This window comes from Impatiens glandulifera, chromosome 5, assembly GCF_907164915.1.
Source record: "Impatiens glandulifera chromosome 5, dImpGla2.1, whole genome shotgun sequence".
In the NCBI taxonomy this organism is placed as follows: Eukaryota; Viridiplantae; Streptophyta; class Magnoliopsida; order Ericales; family Balsaminaceae; genus Impatiens; species Impatiens glandulifera.
Genome location: NC_061866.1, coordinates 18,072,262 through 18,091,321, shown reverse-complemented (window position 1 = coordinate 18,091,321; position 19,060 = coordinate 18,072,262). Strand labels below are relative to the sequence as shown.

At 36.2% G+C, this 19,060-nt stretch overlaps 1 protein-coding gene across 1 annotated transcript; it reads left to right on the top strand.

Annotated features, from left to right (window-relative positions):
* The first annotated feature begins 3,876 nt into the window (after window positions 1-3,876).
* On the top strand, window positions 3,877-4,490 carry LOC124939080 (keratin, type II cytoskeletal 1-like). The gene is made up of 2 exons (XM_047479590.1): window positions 3,877-4,381; window positions 4,474-4,490. Exons 1-2 carry the CDS (start codon window positions 3,877-3,879, stop codon window positions 4,488-4,490), a joined length of 522 nt encoding a protein of 173 aa, XP_047335546.1.
* The last annotated feature ends 14,570 nt before the right edge of the window (window positions 4,491-19,060 follow it).

Sequence of the window (19,060 nt, the reverse complement as noted above, 5' to 3'; positions counted from 1 at the left end):
CTTCTAAGTCAAAATCTTATGCATTAATCACAACACAAAATGGGAAATTCATCAGAATAACTCAAATATGGATTCCTAAGGGACTAATTGATCGAAGACCCAATTGAATATGGGTACCAAAATGTGTAAATAGTTTCTTTTGTAGGTGATGCAGGAGGATTGCAGGAAGGAAGCAAGAAGAATACTCTTTTGAGTACACAGCCTGGAAGATCAACAATGGCCTTTGCCATTCTAGTAGATTAAATGTTTTTTATTTGTTAAAAATATTCTTTGATCTTTGGACCACAAAAATTGTTTCTTATGCTTGTCTGTCCCTATACAAAATGAGAGGGAAAATTACTTTGGAAGTAAGGATACTGTCTATATGAATATTCTTAATCGGTCTATTAGACAAGTGTGTTTAAAAGAAACGGTTTGTACTTAGACGTATTTTTGCTCAAAATCTATACATCTAAGTCTATATGTTGAGGTTTTAAACCTACGCGATTAGACGGACACGTCTAATAGACATTAGACGTTTTTACGTCATGAACAAGAGGATGCTCACGTCTAATCAAAAACACGTCTAACATGTGGTGTTCATGCGGAATTAGACAGACACGTCTAATAGACATTAGACGTATTTTTATACAACACGGAATTAGACGTATGCGTCTAATGGACCCATCTGTCTAATAGACGTTTAGTTATATGGATTTATGAAGTAAGAAAAACGTCTAACTATGTGTCGATTAGACTGATCAAGGACAGCTGTCCCTCGTGAGGATCTATCCGTTTTTCCCGCTCAAATTTCAAACAGTCATCTCTTAACAACGTGAAGACACGTGTCTTTCAAGTTTAGAGAAAATGACTGATATACCCTCATTTTTAATGATGACTCCTTAAAAAGGACGTCTAACATTTATTGATGGGCCATACCCTTAAGAAAAGTGACGGTTATTCTACATATCTTTTCTTTGTCTATATAAGGACATCTTTGCATGAGTTTGAAAGCTTTTTATCTCTCGAAATCCTTAAGAACCCTAGTTTTCTTTGCATTCCTCTCTCTAAATCTCCCTGAAATCTTGTGTCTGTTCATATTCCTCTAAAAATGGTGAACAAAAGAATCACTATGGGTCATTGTACATTGTAGGTGGACTTTCCATTGGTTTACACCTTTGATTAGTCGGAAGTGGTGGATATGTTAAGAACCTTAGAGTATTCTGGGTTAAGGAAGTATCTTGGAGGTTATGAAAAAGAAGTTCGCGAGTTCTTCAAATCTGCAACAATGGTGGGAGAATCTATTGTAGCAACCGTCAACGGCATGAAAATATCGTTCGATGAAACTGTATATGCGGAGTTCTTTGAATTTCCGACGGAGGGGCACACGTTCGACATGATTCTTTCGTCAGATATTATGCAAGAGATGAAGAAGGCCTTTTCTACTGATGGCTCGATGATCCATGTAAATGGAAACAAGAAGGTCCTAAAACCCCACTTCATTTTGTTGAACGATGTGATAGCAAAAGCTCTCCAAGGGAAATCTGGTTCCTTTCATCTCTATAGTCAAGATCGTTTTGACTATATGTGCGCCATCTTAAAAGGAATCCAGGTAAACTGGGCATCTACCCTTTTCTAGAACCTTTGCTTTTCTATCTGTCAGGCAAACAAGGAAAGTATAACGTATGCGGCTCAACTGAGTCGATTGATGGAGCATTTGGGGGTTCCTATGGGTGAACCTGAGCAGATCAACACTCCCAGGGTATTCTCTGCCCTTACAGTTGCTAGCACCTTGATGAGGATGAAGAACAATATAGAATCTTCCTCTGGTGCTTCTAGTTATCAGACAGGTGGTAAGCCCTCTACTCAATCCAGACAGCCGTCTACTTCCATTATGTCAACGGGGCAAAGAGATCAAAGACTGTAAATGAATCGGAGGCCAGTTCCTCCAGTCTGAAAAGCTCCACGAAGAAGGATTCTGAATCAGTCGATTTAAGATTAAGGCAAGGTCCAGGCGTACTTGTTGCTACTCCCATGTCCTCTTTGTCTTCTCTGGAAACCATCCTGAGAAAGCCCTCGAGATCTAGTGTCTCGAAGGAAAAGAAGTCGAAGGCGCCCCACGCGTCTAAATCAATGAAGGTAACGTCCTCTTCTAGACCTATGGCCGATGTGCCTAAGTTTAATGTTTCTGTAGTGGAACAAGATGAATCTGTTTTTACTCCGGTAAAAGAAACTGCTGAAGGGCCTGCTGAAAATATTAACAGGACTGAGTCTCTTGTTGTTCAACCCGATTAAGTAGCCGCAGGTGCTACAGAAAGTTCTCAACCAGAACAAGGTGATGTTCTTACCCTTGTTGCTGGTAAATCGGCTGAAAAGGATTCTTTAGTAGCCGGGGAGGTTACTCGTGTAGAGCTCTCTGCTGAGCTGTGCAAGAAACCCCAATCGGCGTACGAATTGATGCGTTCCGCAAGGCTGTCATGTGGAATTGTTTTTAGTGAACTCAGACCTGCTCCAAAACCCGTCGAGGTTGTTGGAAAAGGTAAAGATATTGAAACTCCGGTTTATGAAGAAGTATCGGAGGCAACAAGCATTGTTGACCTCGTGTTAGATCAAGTCAAAACTATTGCGGCTGAAAAGTTGGAAACTTTTGAATCCCTGGATAGATTGTCTGCCAAGTACAATGAAACCCTATCAAATTCTGCAATAACTCGAGAATGGAAGAAATGTGTAGCTAATGAGAAGAAAGTTCTTAAGTGGGCTAAAACTTCAGAGGTGGCTGAAGCTCTAAAAATAAAGGATCTTGTTGAAGCATGCTTATGTGGAAGAACATTATTCCCAATTCTTGAAGCCAGAAAGGCTAATTTTAACCCTGTTGAGAAAGGCTCTGAAGTAGAAGTGAAAGTGTTGAAGAGACTAAATGACATCATGGATAATTATATCTCGGTGGCTACCCGATACGTTCATGGCGCTAATTGCTCTGGAGCAAAACCTTTTGATAATGATGAACCGATGGATATCCTTGATGCTAATGATGATGCCGATGAGCTAGATGCTGCTCTTTTGATTGAATTTGGGAATCTTTCTGCTGAAGAAATACGTTTTCTGGATCAACCCATTCAAGAGAATCCTCATGTAGAAGAAGAAGTGATTATTCAAGAGCCTGAACAAGCTCTTCTAATGAATGAAGAAGAAGTGGTTGAAGAAGATGTTGTTGAGGAGGCTGCTCAAGCTCCTATTGATGAAAATGTTGTGATATCCCCTGTTGTGAGAACAGAGGAAGCCCAAGAGAAGGTGGCTGAGGTAACTCAGCCAGAGATTATCAAATCTGAGGGGGAACCCTCTAAAGACAAGAATGTTGAAGAAGAAAGTTCCTCATCTGAGGAGGAACAGGACCAATATGCAAGCTATGCCAGGCCCCTTCCATTCCCCAAGATCATTGCGGGAAGTGTTCATGAAAATGTCAACAATCCTCGTCACTACTCTGGAGATCTGTATGAAAGATTTCAGAGAGCTGAAAGTGAACTGTTAGAAAAAGAGCAGAATGAAGTTGATAAGGTAGCTGGGAAGAATCAACCGGAGCAATCCATGCAGATTCATACTCATTTTGAACCGATTCAGAGTATGGCAGCAGAGTCTCAAGAGAATTCATCAAACGAAGAATCCTCTGCTAAAGGTATCAAGCTTCTAAAGTCTATGACTATTGTGCTCTCATCTCTTTAGAAGAGCATGATAAAGGCTTTGAACACCCAAGAAGAAGAAAGAAAGGAATTTGCTGAAGTTATCAAAGTTCTTACTAAATTGGACAATACTCTAAAGAAGAACACGTATGAGACTCACGTCTCAAATTTAAACATCTCCAAATTTGAAAAAAAGCTCTACAGTCGTCAATCTGAATTGATGGACCTTGAAAGGCACATCAATGATGACTGTCATAGGGAGACTATGGATGAATTCAGCCTGATGAAGAATCAGATGGTGGAAATTCAAGGATGTTTAAGAAGAACAGATGGTGAACGACAGGAATTTACTGACTCTATTGCAAGGAAATTTCAAGCAAAGGAGAATACTAAAGCTGATGCTGATAGAGATCAACCTCGAATCACTCAAGGTGAGTCAAACAGAAGAAGTGATGGTGTGTCAACCGGCACTAGATCCAGACGATCTCCAAGTAACGATGAAAATCCTAGGCCAACTAAAAGAGGCGGAGGTCGAAGCGGTGGTGATCGTGGAGGCCGAAGTAGTGGTGGTGGTCGCGGTAGGCAATCTGGGTTTGATCAAAGAGGTCGTGCCAGTGGCGGTGATCGTGGCGGTAGACCAAGTGGAAGCGGTCTTGGTGGTCGCAGTCTTCCTCCTTTTCTAAATATGCTATCCGGTAAAGACATGAGCCCAACCGATCCTCGAGGTAAAAGGGAAGAACAATAATTTCTTTTCTCTTACTCTGTTTAAGTTTCTCGAACAATGTTTCTTTGATGATGTTTTGAATATTGGTCTTAGAAATTTGTGAAGTGTGATGTAAGTGAACAAGGTTTGTTTATTTATATGATGAATGCATATTTTGATATATTTATGCAGGTTTTAAATTTCATCATCAAAAAGAGGGAAATTGTTGGGTCAAATTATTTTGACTATGTGTTGAAATAGTTTGACTATTGGGATTTTGATGATGAAATGATTTATGCGCTTTGATGCAGGTGTATCGAAATCATATTTCATGAGATTTGGCTCTAATGAGGCTCATTAGACCGATTTGGCATTAGATGCACAGAATTAAACGTGTAGTCTAACTCAGTGGAGTTAGACGTGCAGTCTAACTCAATGGAGTTAGACGTGCAGTCTAACTCAGTGGAGTTAGACGTACAGTCTAACTTAGTGGAGTTAGACGTGCAGTCTAATGAATTCCGTAATTAGACGTGCAGTCTAACTCGTGGAGTTAGACGTGCAGTCTAATAGATCTCGGAATTAGACATGCAGTCTAACTCGTAGAGTTAGACGTGCAGTCTAATAGATCTCGGAATTAGACGTGCAGTCTAACTCGTGGAGTTAGACGTGAAGTCTAATAGATCTCGGAATTAGACGTGTAGTCTAATAGATCTCGGAATTAGACGTGTAGTCTAACTCGTGGAGTTAGACGTGCAATCTAATAGATCTCGGAATTAGACGTGCAGTCTAACTCGTGGAGTTAGACGTGCAGTCTAATAGATCTCGGAATTAGATGTGTAGTCTAACTCGTAGAGTTAGACGTGCAGTCTAATAGATCTCGAAATTAGACGTGCAATCTAACTCGTGGAGTTAGACGTGCAGTCTAATAGATCTCGGAATTAGACGTGCAGTCTAACTCGTGGAGTTAGACGTGCAGTCTAATAGATCTCGGAATTAGACGTGCAGTCTAACTCATGGTGTTAGACGTGCAGTCTAATAGATCTCGGAATTAGACGTGCAGTCTAACTCATGGATTTAGACGTGCAGTCTAATAGATCTCGGAATTAGACGTGTAGTCTAACTCGTGGAGTTAGACGTGCAGTCTAATAGATCTCGGAATTAGACGTGCAGTCTAACTCGTGGAGTTAGACGCGCAGTCTAATAGATCTCGGAATTAGACGTGCAGTCTAATGTATACGGAATTAGACGTGCAGTCTAACTCAGTGAAGTTAGACGTGCAGTCTAATGTATACGGAATTAGACGTGTAGTCTAACTTAGTGGAGTTAGATGTGCAGTCTAATGTATACGGAATTAGACGTGCAGTCTAACTTAGTGAAGTTAGACGTGAAGTCTATTGGATTTTGAAGGTTAGACGTAAGTCTAACTCCTTCAGACAAGTCTGAAGTAGAACCGGAATTAGACGTGCAGTCTAACTCAGTGGAGTTAGACATGCAGTCTAATGGTTAGTGAATGATTAGACGTGAAGTCTAATTAGTGAAAGTTAGACGTAAGTCTAACTCCTTCAGACAAGTCTGTAGTAGAACCGGAATTAGACGTCCAGTCTAACTCAGTGGAGTTAGACGTGCAGTCTAATGGTTAGTGAATAATTTGACGTGAAGTCTAATTAGTGAAAGTTAGACGTGTAGTCTAACTCCTTCAGATTAGTCTGAAGTGATTGTAATTAGACGTAAGTCTAATCCCATTAGACTAGGCGGTCTAATGGACTCTGCTCTTAAACGGGGATATTTGATTTCATTAGACGAGGTCGTCTAACTGAAATACGTCTAATGCTCAGCTTAAGCAGTATGCTTGAAGCTAGCTCCTGCCTACCCACGTGCTATAGTTGTACTCTACTCCTGCTCTACTTTCTAGTGAAGATCAGTACGATAGCTATATGCAACCAACCAAAGAATGCCACGTAAAAGAATTTTCCTCACATTACTTGTATTGCAGGTACATCCCTGATGGAATATTCGGCGCACTACCAGTTGTTGTACGGCCACGATCCTTGTGCTCAGAACCTGTTGTGTACTATAGAGGTTTTCCAATGGAAGAGTGTCACGTATCATTCTAAAGATTCGACCGTTAGTCTCTGCCCAGTATTTATCAAATTCTAAGGACAACGGACGAAGCATCGAACTTTTTACAGAGAGAGAAACTATTCGATTATCTTGCTTACAGAAATCAAGCCTTTGAATATTCATATTGTGAAGCTGTTTCCTGATTGTACTGTGTGTGAATCAAGAGAGAGCTAGAATCAAAAACACCATTAGCTGAGTGATATTCTTCATCTTGTAAATTGAACAGAGTGTGTTCTGTTCAATAATGAGCTAAGTGTGTGCAAACTGTATTTGATTCTAATCATATTATAGTGAATCCTTCCGGTGGTTGGAAGAAGGGGTGACGTAGGAGAGTTACTCCGAACATCCATAAACAAACTGATGTGTTCTTTCATTTTTGTCATCTTTTCATTCTTCATCTTGAGCTTCAAACCCAAGTAAACAATTCCGCCTTGAATCTGTTTCAAGTGTTTACAAGAGTTTGCGTAGAATAGAAAGCGAATTAAATCCCTAACAGGATTTCCTTCAAACCGTTTTTCATTAGCCTTCATCAATAGCCAGACCCCCATCTCTATCGATAAAGCCGATCCTATCATGTTTAGTTGTGAATAAAGCTAAGTTGTCTAATTGGTTTTGTGTAGGTGCATTATACTATGCTAACTTAGACGTGGTCTAAGTAGGCTAATTAGATAAAGTTAGACGTGGTAGTCTAACTCTATTAGACTTGCTCGGTCTAATGGGATGCGAAGTTAGATGTGGTAGTCTAACTCCATTAGACTTGCTTTGTCTAATGGGATGCAAAGTTAGATGTGGTAGTCTAACTCCATTAGACTTGCTTTATCTAATGGGATGCAAAGTTCGACGTGGTAGTCTAACTCCATTAGACTTGGTTGTGTAATGAGATTCGTAGTTAGACAAGGACGTCTAACTCCATTAGACTTGCTTGGTCTAATGGGATGCGAAGTTAGACGTGGTAGTCTAACTCAAGATTATTAAAGTTTGAACAAAGGATTAATTATTTATACATAATTAATTTCTTATCGCTCTAGGTATTTTCAAAATCTTTTAAAATCTAAATGTTTTATTTTAAAAGATAATTGACACGTAAACCAAGGTTGAAAGGCATTGAACTTCGAGCTTTCTTGTGATAGTCTTTCCATATTGCCATGTGTCTCACAAATATGTGCTAAGCTATGGAACGGAACAAAGACCGGGGGAATCCTTACATAAGTCTTTCTTCGATCAAGTTTTATATCATCAGGTTAGTCTTTCTTTGATATTAAATTAGTTTCTGAATTTATGTATGTTAGATTATTGGCATTTGTTAGTATAGGTTAGTCGTTCAATATATGTTAGATTATGCTAGGGTCTAAAATCAAGGCATCGCTCCTAGAATAAATTCCAGCAACCTTTCTCGACACCCGGTCTCGGTCCTATGGTGCACATGGGCAAGATTTCTGTTTTGTTGCTTTATTATTTTGTTTTGCTTTCCTTTTCTAATTTACAAACCGAATTCTGTTATTTTCTAGTTATTGTTGTAACCGAATATTTTGGGGCAAGACATCACCTATATAAGGTTGATCTTTCTTCCCCAAGGACCCGTGAATAGAATGATGAAGATGTGACTTCGCCCCTATTCGTCTATTATTATTATTATGGACTGTTTGGTATAGACCAACAGTAATTCTCTTCGCACCCTTGATTCTTCTATCCCTTCCCCCCCAAATTCTCTATCGAAAACCTTCCGCTGCCCTTTGATTGTAGAATTTCCATCGGTCTTATAGATCAAGAACTTGATTCTTGAACCCAAAACACACCTTACGAAACAAGTCGTAACATTCTTGGTATCAGAGCAAGACGATTCTCAAATGAAAGAAACCAGATAGCAGCAAAGATGGATGATCTTAGAACCCTACTCGAAGGGCTGACCCAACAATATGCATCCATGAATACTGCCCTGCAGCAACAACATATGACCGAACAGGCTGCCTTGCACAATGCCTTTCAGCAAAATATGGACAGAAGGTATGCTGCTGGAAAAAGCTTGACAGCCATTGAAAAAGGTGCGTTTAATAATGGCCAAAATCCCCGCACCTGACCCTATAATATTGCTTCTTGCTACCTTCCTCCAACCCGGCTCACAAATATTGATATTCCTGAATTTGATGGGACTGATTTGGAGGGCTGGCTCTTATTTGTCGAGCAAATATTTAGGGAGAGCAAGACGAATGATGCAACAAAGATGGACATTGTCCGCACTCACTTCTCAAAAGAGGCAAGAACGTGGCATGAATCATATTTGCGGAATCGCAACCATATGGAAGCATTGATGTGGCATAAATTCAAGAAAGATCTCTTGCTGCGATTCGGTCGCAGACCCTTGTACAGCGCCAAGCCGCCGCTGCTGCACAAACCATGCATTGCTAACACGGTCGGGCCGAGCACAAACCGGACGACCGATCCCAAGGAAGACCGGCGTTACACTTGCAATGATAATTGGGAGCCCAATTATAGGTGCAAATCCAGATTGTTCATGGCCCCATTTAATCATCAAGAAGTCCAAGAACGCGTTCAAGAACCCGTCCAAGAATCAGATTTTTATGACCCACCTTTGGTGTTTGAGACAAGGGACGAACGTGTCATTATCTTGCACACTTTCTTGGTCCAGCAAGGTGCCCCTCGGTCGCGGGTAAACATAATACAAGGCAGCCAGATAGAAAAGGCCTTGGAAAATCATAATGTTGCTGCCACGGTACAAATAAAGAACAAAAACGAATGCCAAAATGTTTCACTTGTTTTGGAATACGCTCCTGAAAATTTCCAAAACATAATCAAAGGGCTCACCCAGCAACCCAACAACCGAACACCAGCCAAGAAGGTAGTCGGAAGACATGGCTATGTTGTTGCGCATGTGTTGCTGGTCTGGATTAAGGACTGGGCTTGGTTATTTGAAAACATTCTAGAGTATGCCCGGAAGAAAGATGGCCCTTTTGCTGCACTTGGCGTGCTGGGCCGAATGAAGGACTGGTCGTGGAGCAGGAAGACCGGAGGCTTCTAAGAAATGCGGTCCTAAGACTCCGACACTTGCTGGACTTGCTGAAGTCTGACCGAATTTTTTGAAATATTGAGCATGCGCATTAGAGGCTCGGCAGACTCGGCAGACCACGGTCTTTTTCGTCGAGGGCGACGAATTTTGAAGGGGGAGATAATGCTAGGGTCTAAAATCAAGGCCTCGGTCCTAGAATAAATTCCAGCAACCTTTCTCGACACCCGGTCTCGGTCCTATGGTGCACATGGGCCAGATTTCTGTTTTGTTGTTTTATTATTTTGTTTTGCTTTCCATTTCTACTTTACAAACCGAATTCTATTATTTTCTAGTTATTGTTGTAACCGAATATTTTGGGGCAAGACATCACCTATATAAGGCTGATCTTTCTTCCCCAAGGACCTATGAATATAATGATGAAGATGTGACTTCGCCCCTATTCGTCTATTATTATTATTATGGACTGTTTGGTATAGACCAACAGTAATTCTCTTCGCACCCTTGATTCTTCTATCCCTTCCCCCCCAAATTCTCTATCGAAAACCTTCCGCTTCCCTTTGATTGTAGAATTTCCACCGGTCTTATAGATCAAGAACTTGATTCTTGAACCCAAAACACACCTTACGAAACAAGTCGTAACAGATTATTATATATTATTGGTTAGATTATTAAATTCTATGTTAGATTATTTGATTATAGATTAGATTATTGGATTATAGGTTAGATTATTATATTCTATATATGTTAGATATGTTAGGTCCCATTTGTTGTTATATGCTGAATAAGAAAATGTGTTCTATTTGAGTATTGTGATTTACATTTTGAAATTACCGAATCATGCTTATAAATTTGATTGTAAATTTTTGGATTCTGTTAAATTATTACCCTAGGTATATGCATGATTTAGAAAGGATATGCTTTATTTGACATAGTAATATTTTGTCTAGTCCCAATGGAAGTTACTAACAAAACATGGATGATCTTACGACGGACTGATCCAAATATATTGAGGGGGTTGACAATTTCATAGAATTTGCGGAAAGGTCTATGGGTAGATCTTCGATTGCATGTCCATGTATAAAGTGTACAAATCGAGTATATGAGAATAAGACATTCGTTAGAACTCATCTAATTGTATTCGGCATAAGACAGAATTATGGTTTTGGTAATTTCGTGGGGAAAGGAGAATTGAACGTGATAGTGTAAATTTTGTTAGTGAGAGTGGGAAAGATGAATCAGATGATGAGCTTGTAGACGAACCGATCAATGTACAATGGAATAACGAGAATAATACCATCAACAAACCTGTTGACGTTTGTCATGATCACCTAATGGAATATATTATTGTTGGTTTGTACCCTAATGTGAACAATGACAATGAACATCCTAGTGAAAATGAACATCCCATTGAGGATGCTAAGACATTTTACAAATTGTTGGATGATTCGAAACTATCTTTGTATGAAGGTTCTCGAATTTCCAAAGGTTCGTCTCTACTTAAACTTCTTCACGTAAAGAATGTAGGCCAGTGAACAAACACGTCATTTGATTTGTTTTTTAGATTATTGAAGGAAGAAATACTACTAGTTCATAATCAGCTGTCAAATTCGTATTATGAGTGTAAAAATTCATTACAGACATGGGTCAATTATACAAAAAAAATTGATGTGTGTATGCTTTTTCGTAAAGAACATAAGGATTTACAAAATTGCAAAGTTTGTGGGCTTTCTAGATGGAATATCAATCAATCTAGTGGTGCAATTCAGAAAAAGGTGAATGACAGTTTATTCCCAATAAGGTGTTGCGGAATTTTCCATTAAAACCGAGGTTGTAAATATTTTACATGTGTTCCAAAACTGCTCCACAGATGACTTGGCATAAAGATAGAAATCCTAAAAATGATGTGTTGAGGCATCCTGCTAATTCAATTACATGGAAGACCTTTGATAACGTGTACCTAGATTTCGTAGTAGACCCTCGAAATGTGCGACTTTCCTTGGAAAATGAAAGTTTCCATCCCTTTACTAATGGGAAAACATATTACAGCATTTGATCAGTAATTCTCATCCCTTATAATGTCCCTCCCACTTTATGTATGGACACAAGCAACTTTCTTCTGTCCATGTTAATTTCATGAGCAAAAGGTCCTAAAGACTGCATTGACGTGTTTTTTAAGCAACTTATTGAAAAGATGATGGAGTTGTGGAATACCGGTGCGATGAAATACGATACAAGAAGATCGTAATATTTTAACTTGCGGGCAATTCTTATGTGGATTATCAATGATTTCCCGGCATATGCAAATCTGTCTGTATGGAGTACAAAGAGAAAACTTGCATGTTTGTCTTGTAATTAGAACATTGCATCATTGAGTTTAACAAATTTCCAGAAGAATTGTACATGAGCCATCAGCGCTTTCTCCCGCCTAATCATTGTTGGCACAAAGGGAGTGATACGTTTGACAAGCGTACTAAGAATAGAGCGCCTCATGTACTACTATCGGGAACCGAAATTCAGATGCAAGAACAAGATCTAAAAGAATTTTTCTTGAAAAAGTACCATCGCAAGAAAACAAAAAATTCTCATGAATCATGGTGTGATAACTGGAAAAAAATAGTATATTTTTCTAATTGCCTTACTAGAAATCGTTGTTGTTGAGACATAACTTGGATGTCATGCATATTGAAAAGAATATTTGTGATAGCGTGTTGGGAACTTTAATGAATTGAAAGAAAAGAACAAGGGTGAGATTAAAGTTCATAAAGATTTGGTCATATTGAACATAATGCATTCCATACATCCCGTTGAGGTTGATGGTGTTCTTAGGTGTCCAGTAGCCCCTATGCACTATCATTGGAAAACAAGAAACGATTATGCCAATTTTTGAAATATGTTAAAATGTCGGACGGTTTTTGTTCAAATATTGGTGTGTGTGTAAACATAGAGGAAAAAAACATCTCATGATTGAAGATTCACGATTGTTACATTTTATTATAGTTTCTCATTCCACTAGCTACACGTGGCCTACTTCGCGATGATGTGTACAATGTTATAGTGAATTTCCAAGGTTCTTTTGGTTGTTTTGTCAAAAACGTTTACAACGCAAGCAATTGGAAAAATTACAAGATGACATTGTTTTGACACTTTGTAAACTAGAGAAGATCTTTCCACCTTCTTTTTTTGATATAATGGTGCACTTGCCAGTTCATTTAGCCTTTGAGGCTTGCCTTGGAGGGTTTGTCTAGTATCGATGGATGTATCTAATTGAACAATATATGAGCACACTAAATAAATATATTAAGAATAGAAACTTTTCATAAGGTTCAATTAGCGATAGTTACCTTGTGAATGAGAGTATGAGCTTGTATACTCGATATTTGGAGGATCAAGAGTCACGAGATGTCTCAATACACACTAGTACAATATTATCCATATTCTTTGCTATGGAAGAACTATCTAATGGCACGAACTACACATACGAACCGGGGGATTGTGAGCATGCTCATTCGTCCATCTTAAAAAATTGTCGAGATGCTAAATAATAGTACAAGTAAGTGCAACGATTTCATTACGTTGTTCATTACTAGCTACGGTTTTAATACTTTTAGCAATAATTTATTTTAACACTTTTACAGTGATTTCATGCAATCATGCAAACCCAAAATTTCCAATGAAGAATAGGATAAACGATACCTTAGTTATTTCAAATAAAAAGTAAGTAAATTGTCTCAATGGTTTCTTTTTAGTAGTTAGACAATGTGTTTAACAGCAGTTTCTAGTTAATAGGTGGATCAATTAACCGATGACTCCGATAGAACAATGAATCTTAAAATTTTAGGAGGTGAGTCTATAATATATGCTAAGAAGTATAACTCGTGTAAGATAAATTGGTACAAGTTCAACACTAAAAAACACGACGAGAGTTTGACCACCCAAAGTAGTGGTATATTGGTTTTGGAAATAATGGGGCTGAGACAATTAACTATTATGGAGTTCTCAATAAAATCATAGAAGTAGCATTCTTTAGTGGAAGACGAGTGGTTCTCTTCAAGTGTAGATGGTTTAATGTTCATCACAAAGATCGGGGAATTAAAGTTTATAAGTATGGTTATGTTATTATAAATATGAATAACACTCTACAAACTCAGATGCATGAACCATTCATAATGGCAAGTCAAGCTCAACAAGTGTTTTACTCTACGAATATGACAACAAGGCCTAGATGGAAAATTATGACACCAATAAATCCCCGTTACTCTAATTAAGGTTTCATTGTGTTTATTAAGGCTTGGGGTCAAATTTTACATTTTTCTAATAAATATTACATTCTATATTTGCAGCGATCATGGAACATAAAGGAAGAGTAACATGTAGGGGCTATGACCGCAAGTTAGAGGACCGAGGAGCAGTCTGAGGACCCTTTAGTATTACTCCACTCTATTGGTGACATTGATTTGGACGAGATATTAGAGAGTGATGATGATATGACCATTGATGGTGTAGAGAACACTAACCTCGATGATGATGAAACACATCCCACGTTTGAGCAGATGCAGGTATATAAGTGTTTGATTATGTAATTTTTCTAATGATTCTAAATAATTTTGTGTTCATTTTTAGGATCTTCTTCAAGGAGGAAACGGGGTAAGAAAAAAATATTGCAGTTGGTAAGTTGCGGGTGGGGTAGAAGATGTCTTTAGAGTTCAACCTGATAGATGGTAAGCCCATGTACGATAACAGAACTGCATGATCGAGGCATATTGGGAGTATCATCCAGGACCCCACTACACTACTGCATAGAACCTGCATTAGACGAACCTGAGCTCAACATAACTAGATCACATATGTCGGGCTATCACGGTAAGTTATTTGTTTGGGGTATTAACCACCATCTATAAAAAGCTAAATTGTATTTTAATATTAGTTGTTGACTTTTCAGGATCCTTTCGAGTCTATGGGGGAGCAAATCGACACATATTGCCTCCAAGGGCTACATCACGCAAAACAACTTTGGGATAGGTGGATATGTCAATGGAACACCCAGTATATTAAGGCTCGTGAAGGTGACGAGGCAACGATTCGGGTGAATCCCCCTCCGAAGATCTCCCTTAGTGATTGGTATTATCTTCTAGAGTGTTTCTTCTTCACTCCGGATTTTATAGTAAGTTAATTTTTTTTAATGAGCCCTTACTTTAATAATCTATGAAACTGATAACTTTTCTTAATTGCAGAAAATAAGTATGTTGAATTCGAGTAATATGTCACATGTCGTGTACAAGAACCATGTGGAAAGCATCTCATTTTCACAAGTCGAGAGGCAGATGATGCGTTTTATCATTTAATATGAAGTTTCTAATGTTTTTTTTCTTATTATAATGTCTATTATTGAATTTGTATAGAAGAAGACTATCGGACACTCCCCTAATTTCGCTTATCTATTTCTCCACACACATACAAATAAACCAACTCTATATGATCCAACTCCCAAGGTTCCCGTTGTTGTTTTTAAGAAAGTGGTAAGTCATGTTTATAAGTTTAATTTAATTTGTGTCTGTACTAATCAAAATTTAATTATGTTTGTATTTTGCATTGCGCACTGCCATAAAAGAAGATCCAAGTCGGAATGAGATGTAGTTGACGGAGTACACGTTTGGGTCTCAGTGACATGGTAGAGTCGTGGTATGGAATCAGGCTTACGACCTACATCTTTTAGAGTAGATGCTTAGGGGAGTTCTTTGAGCAATCAGCGCACTAACATGCATCAATTACGCGATGAGAATCGGGATTTACAGGAGGAGATGTAGAGGATGTGAGAGGAGTGTGAAGCGGAGATGTTAAGGAAGTGAGAGGAGTGTGAAGCGGAGATGCTAAAAATGCGGGAGGAGCATGAGGCTGATAGACAGTAGTCACGGGAATAGCGTGAGGCTGAAAGACAGTAGCGTGACTAAATGCTGACTGAGATGATTGAGATGAGAGAGTAAATGACCATGATATTATCCATGTTACCCCACCCTCCCCATCTCCCTTTGACTTGATTAGTGTGTTAATTAATTGTTTGGATTAGTGTTTTTATTTATGAATATTGTTTGGATTGATGTTTTTATTTATATAAATGTTTTTGGCAAAGAGAAATGATATATATAGCACCCTTATGTTAAACAACAAAACTCTTCATCGGTATCAACAACAGAAGTTAATCACAAGAGTTAATTTATCTGTAGTTACGTTACTTGGGTATATCAAAGGTCGCATTTATTAATATATGTATATTTATTGATCATTATATTATGTATTTAATCAACCTCATGTAATCATCAAGAAAGTAGTCAAAAGTTATTTTACGCTAAAATAATTCTATCTATTTTTATAGCATCTTTATACAATACCTACCTTTGATTTGACAAAAATATAAAATATATCTTGAAAAAAATATAAGAGAGAGAAAAATATTTTTTATTTTTGGTCAAATTAGGTAGGTGTTGTATAAAGGTGTTGTATAAGGGTACGGTATATATCATTTCTCTTTGGAAAAACAGCTATTTAATATTATTTACGGGAACAAATATTAATAATGCAAACAAATAAAACGGAATATATTTACATATCAATAACGACATTACAATAAGAGAGTTGTTACTGATAATCATATTAGTAACGGCATTACCTTTGAAAGAATCGTTGTCATAGGAATATCAGTAACGGCGTTGCATTTAGGAGAGTCATTACTGATAATTAGTTACTAATATAATTATCAGTAACGTCATTGCCTTTAGAAGAGTCGTTAATGATATGAATATCAATAACGACATTGCCTGTGTAAGAGTCGTTACTAATATGATTATCTGTAATAGCTCAATAGTCGTTACTGAAACTAATATCAGTAATGGCTCTCTAATGTTGTTACTTATATTTTTTATATCAATAACGCCAGTTTCAGTAACGAATGGTAACGACTTATAGGGTCGTTACTGAAATTCATCTCTAACAACGTTTTAGACTTTCGGTACAACTTTGGCCCTAACTGATACATTTTTCTAGTGGTAATAACTCAAAATATGATAACGTAAAAAAATTGTTTACAATCAAATAATGTCTTTGTCCATTGAGTTTGATGACAAAGAGCTTACCGCCCTGTTGTAGTTGTCAAATGTTGGTTTTGGTCATAGTCAAAATTTACTCCGGAAAATATTAAGGGTAGTCATCCAATGGGTAGAACAAGCTTTACCTAGAAGATTCCAAAGTGATATAATGTTGACACCTATTATTAAATATGGGTGGAGAATGACAAAGTAATGTGAAAAGTGTATATATTATTATTTGGTTGGCATAACAACCTTTAAGCCTTATTTTTTTTTGTAATATCAAACTAATGATTATAAGAACTTGTAAATCACTTGTGAAATGAAAAAAAAAATCATATTATTTTTAATCTAGCTAGTTATATATTATTCAATGTCAAGTTTAAGATAATATATTATTTAATTAGTTTAAAATCAGTACAATAAAACATATTAAGGTTTAAAATCAGTACAATAAAACATATTAAGGTAACTCAAGTAATGAAAGATGGTTTTTAAAACTGACATACTAAATTCTAATATTTTAAAACAATTAGATATACTAAATTTGTAGAAAGGGTTATTTTAATATACTTATATTTAAAAAGTGATAAAATAAAAAATATATATATATATGATAAGAAAAATGATTGGAAGCACGACTTTGGGGAGCGACTCGTACAGCGAAAGTGACATCGCTGTTATACGAAATTGACATCGCTCTTATACAAAAGAGACTTCGTTGTTATACGAAAGGGACGAGGTCTCTTTTGTATAACAGCGAATCACTTTCGTATAACAGCGATGTCACTTTCGTTGTACGAGTCGCTCTCCCAAAATCGTGATCCATATCATTCCTCATATGATAAATAGATGACAACAATCTTATCTTAAATTTGAAAAAAATGTAGTAAATAATGTGCTATTATACATGTAACCTTAGAAATATGATGCGTATTAATTTCTCTTTCTTTAATTTTAAATTTTATATGTCATGTATTTAATAATTTCACTCTCTTAATTTTTTTTTTGTTATTTAAATAAATTATTTAATTTTTTCCTCTCTTTAACTTTATTATAAAATTATTATAAATATTTCTATAATTTGAAATTAAAAGAGATAAATTCTTAATTTTTAACTCAAAATACATATTATTAATATTAATAATAAATAGAATTCAAATTACTAATCTTCAACCTATATAAAAAAAAAGTTATAATATTATGTAATTGGTGAATTTTTAATATATATCTTATAAGAAAATTAAATAAGTAAAAGGAAAAGAAAAATACTTTTAAAGAGAAATAAAAATGATAAATTTAAAAATAAAATAATAATTTAATAAATTATAAATATATATTTTATTTTTATTTTATATATATTTATATTTATAATATATGTTTTATTTATTTGATTTATTTATTCTCCTTATTATTATTTGTAATAAAATACATAAATAGATTAATTAATTATTTTGAATTATTAATAAAAAGAAAAGAGATAAATAAATATTTTGAATTAGTCATCAATCACAATTACATTCCAATATTTACAAAAATTTTATTTCTGTATCATTACTCTAATTAAAATTATGGTGTTTGTATTTGGTATAAATATTTTGATTATATAAATTAAAAAGTTTATAATATTTTTTAAATTATTCATATATCAAGTTATACCAAATTTTGTTGACAAATAATTGTTTGTTTTTTCAAAAGTAATAAAAATAAATTTATAAAGGAAGCTGTTGTCTAAAATGATATCCCAAATGTTGAGTCATCTCTCAAAATTAATGTATTTAGAAATTTTAAAATATATAATTTTGAAAGATGAATCAACTTTTTGAACATCCTTATAGATCCTCCACCTTCTAAAGAGCATCATTATCTCAACTGTTTTGCAAAGAGTCAAAATTAAAATTATTTTAAATCTTAAAATAAGATTTTAAGTTAATCATAATTTTGAACTACTTGACAAAATTAACCTAAACCCATTATTAACAATTTGTATATTTTAGAAGAGGTTAGCTTTTTAGTTGGCCATCTTACTATTATTAAACAAACACGTGGATCCCATTCCTCTGTCACATGATTCCGAAACAATATCCCAGGCCCACTTCATATCCATAGTTTGTTTCCTTCACGTCATCATCTTCGCCAGTAGTTATCTTTACATATAAATATATTATTAATATTATTAGAGATATTAAAAGTAAAAATAGTAACATAAAATTCCAATACGCAACATGATGAGTTCAATTAATAGACTGATAATGCCAAATATGAATTTATTTTTCTATAAACAAACCATGAGTACACAAGTGTGGGTCCATTATAGTCTTGGATTGTCATCATCATTTCCTATTTATTTGACTATTTGGAAACTGGTTGTAGCTTCTCTCTATCTCTCTCTGGGATTTCAAGACCGATCAAATGCACTGAGGATTGCTTGAACAGAGTAAATAAACGGTACGTGCATCTTGCTTCATTTCCTTAT

What these genes read in the sequence shown, in the direction of transcription:
- LOC124939080 (XM_047479590.1), top strand. Translation starts at nt 3,877, where the DNA reads ATGGACCTTGAAAGGCACATCAATGATGACTGTCATAGGGAGACTATG.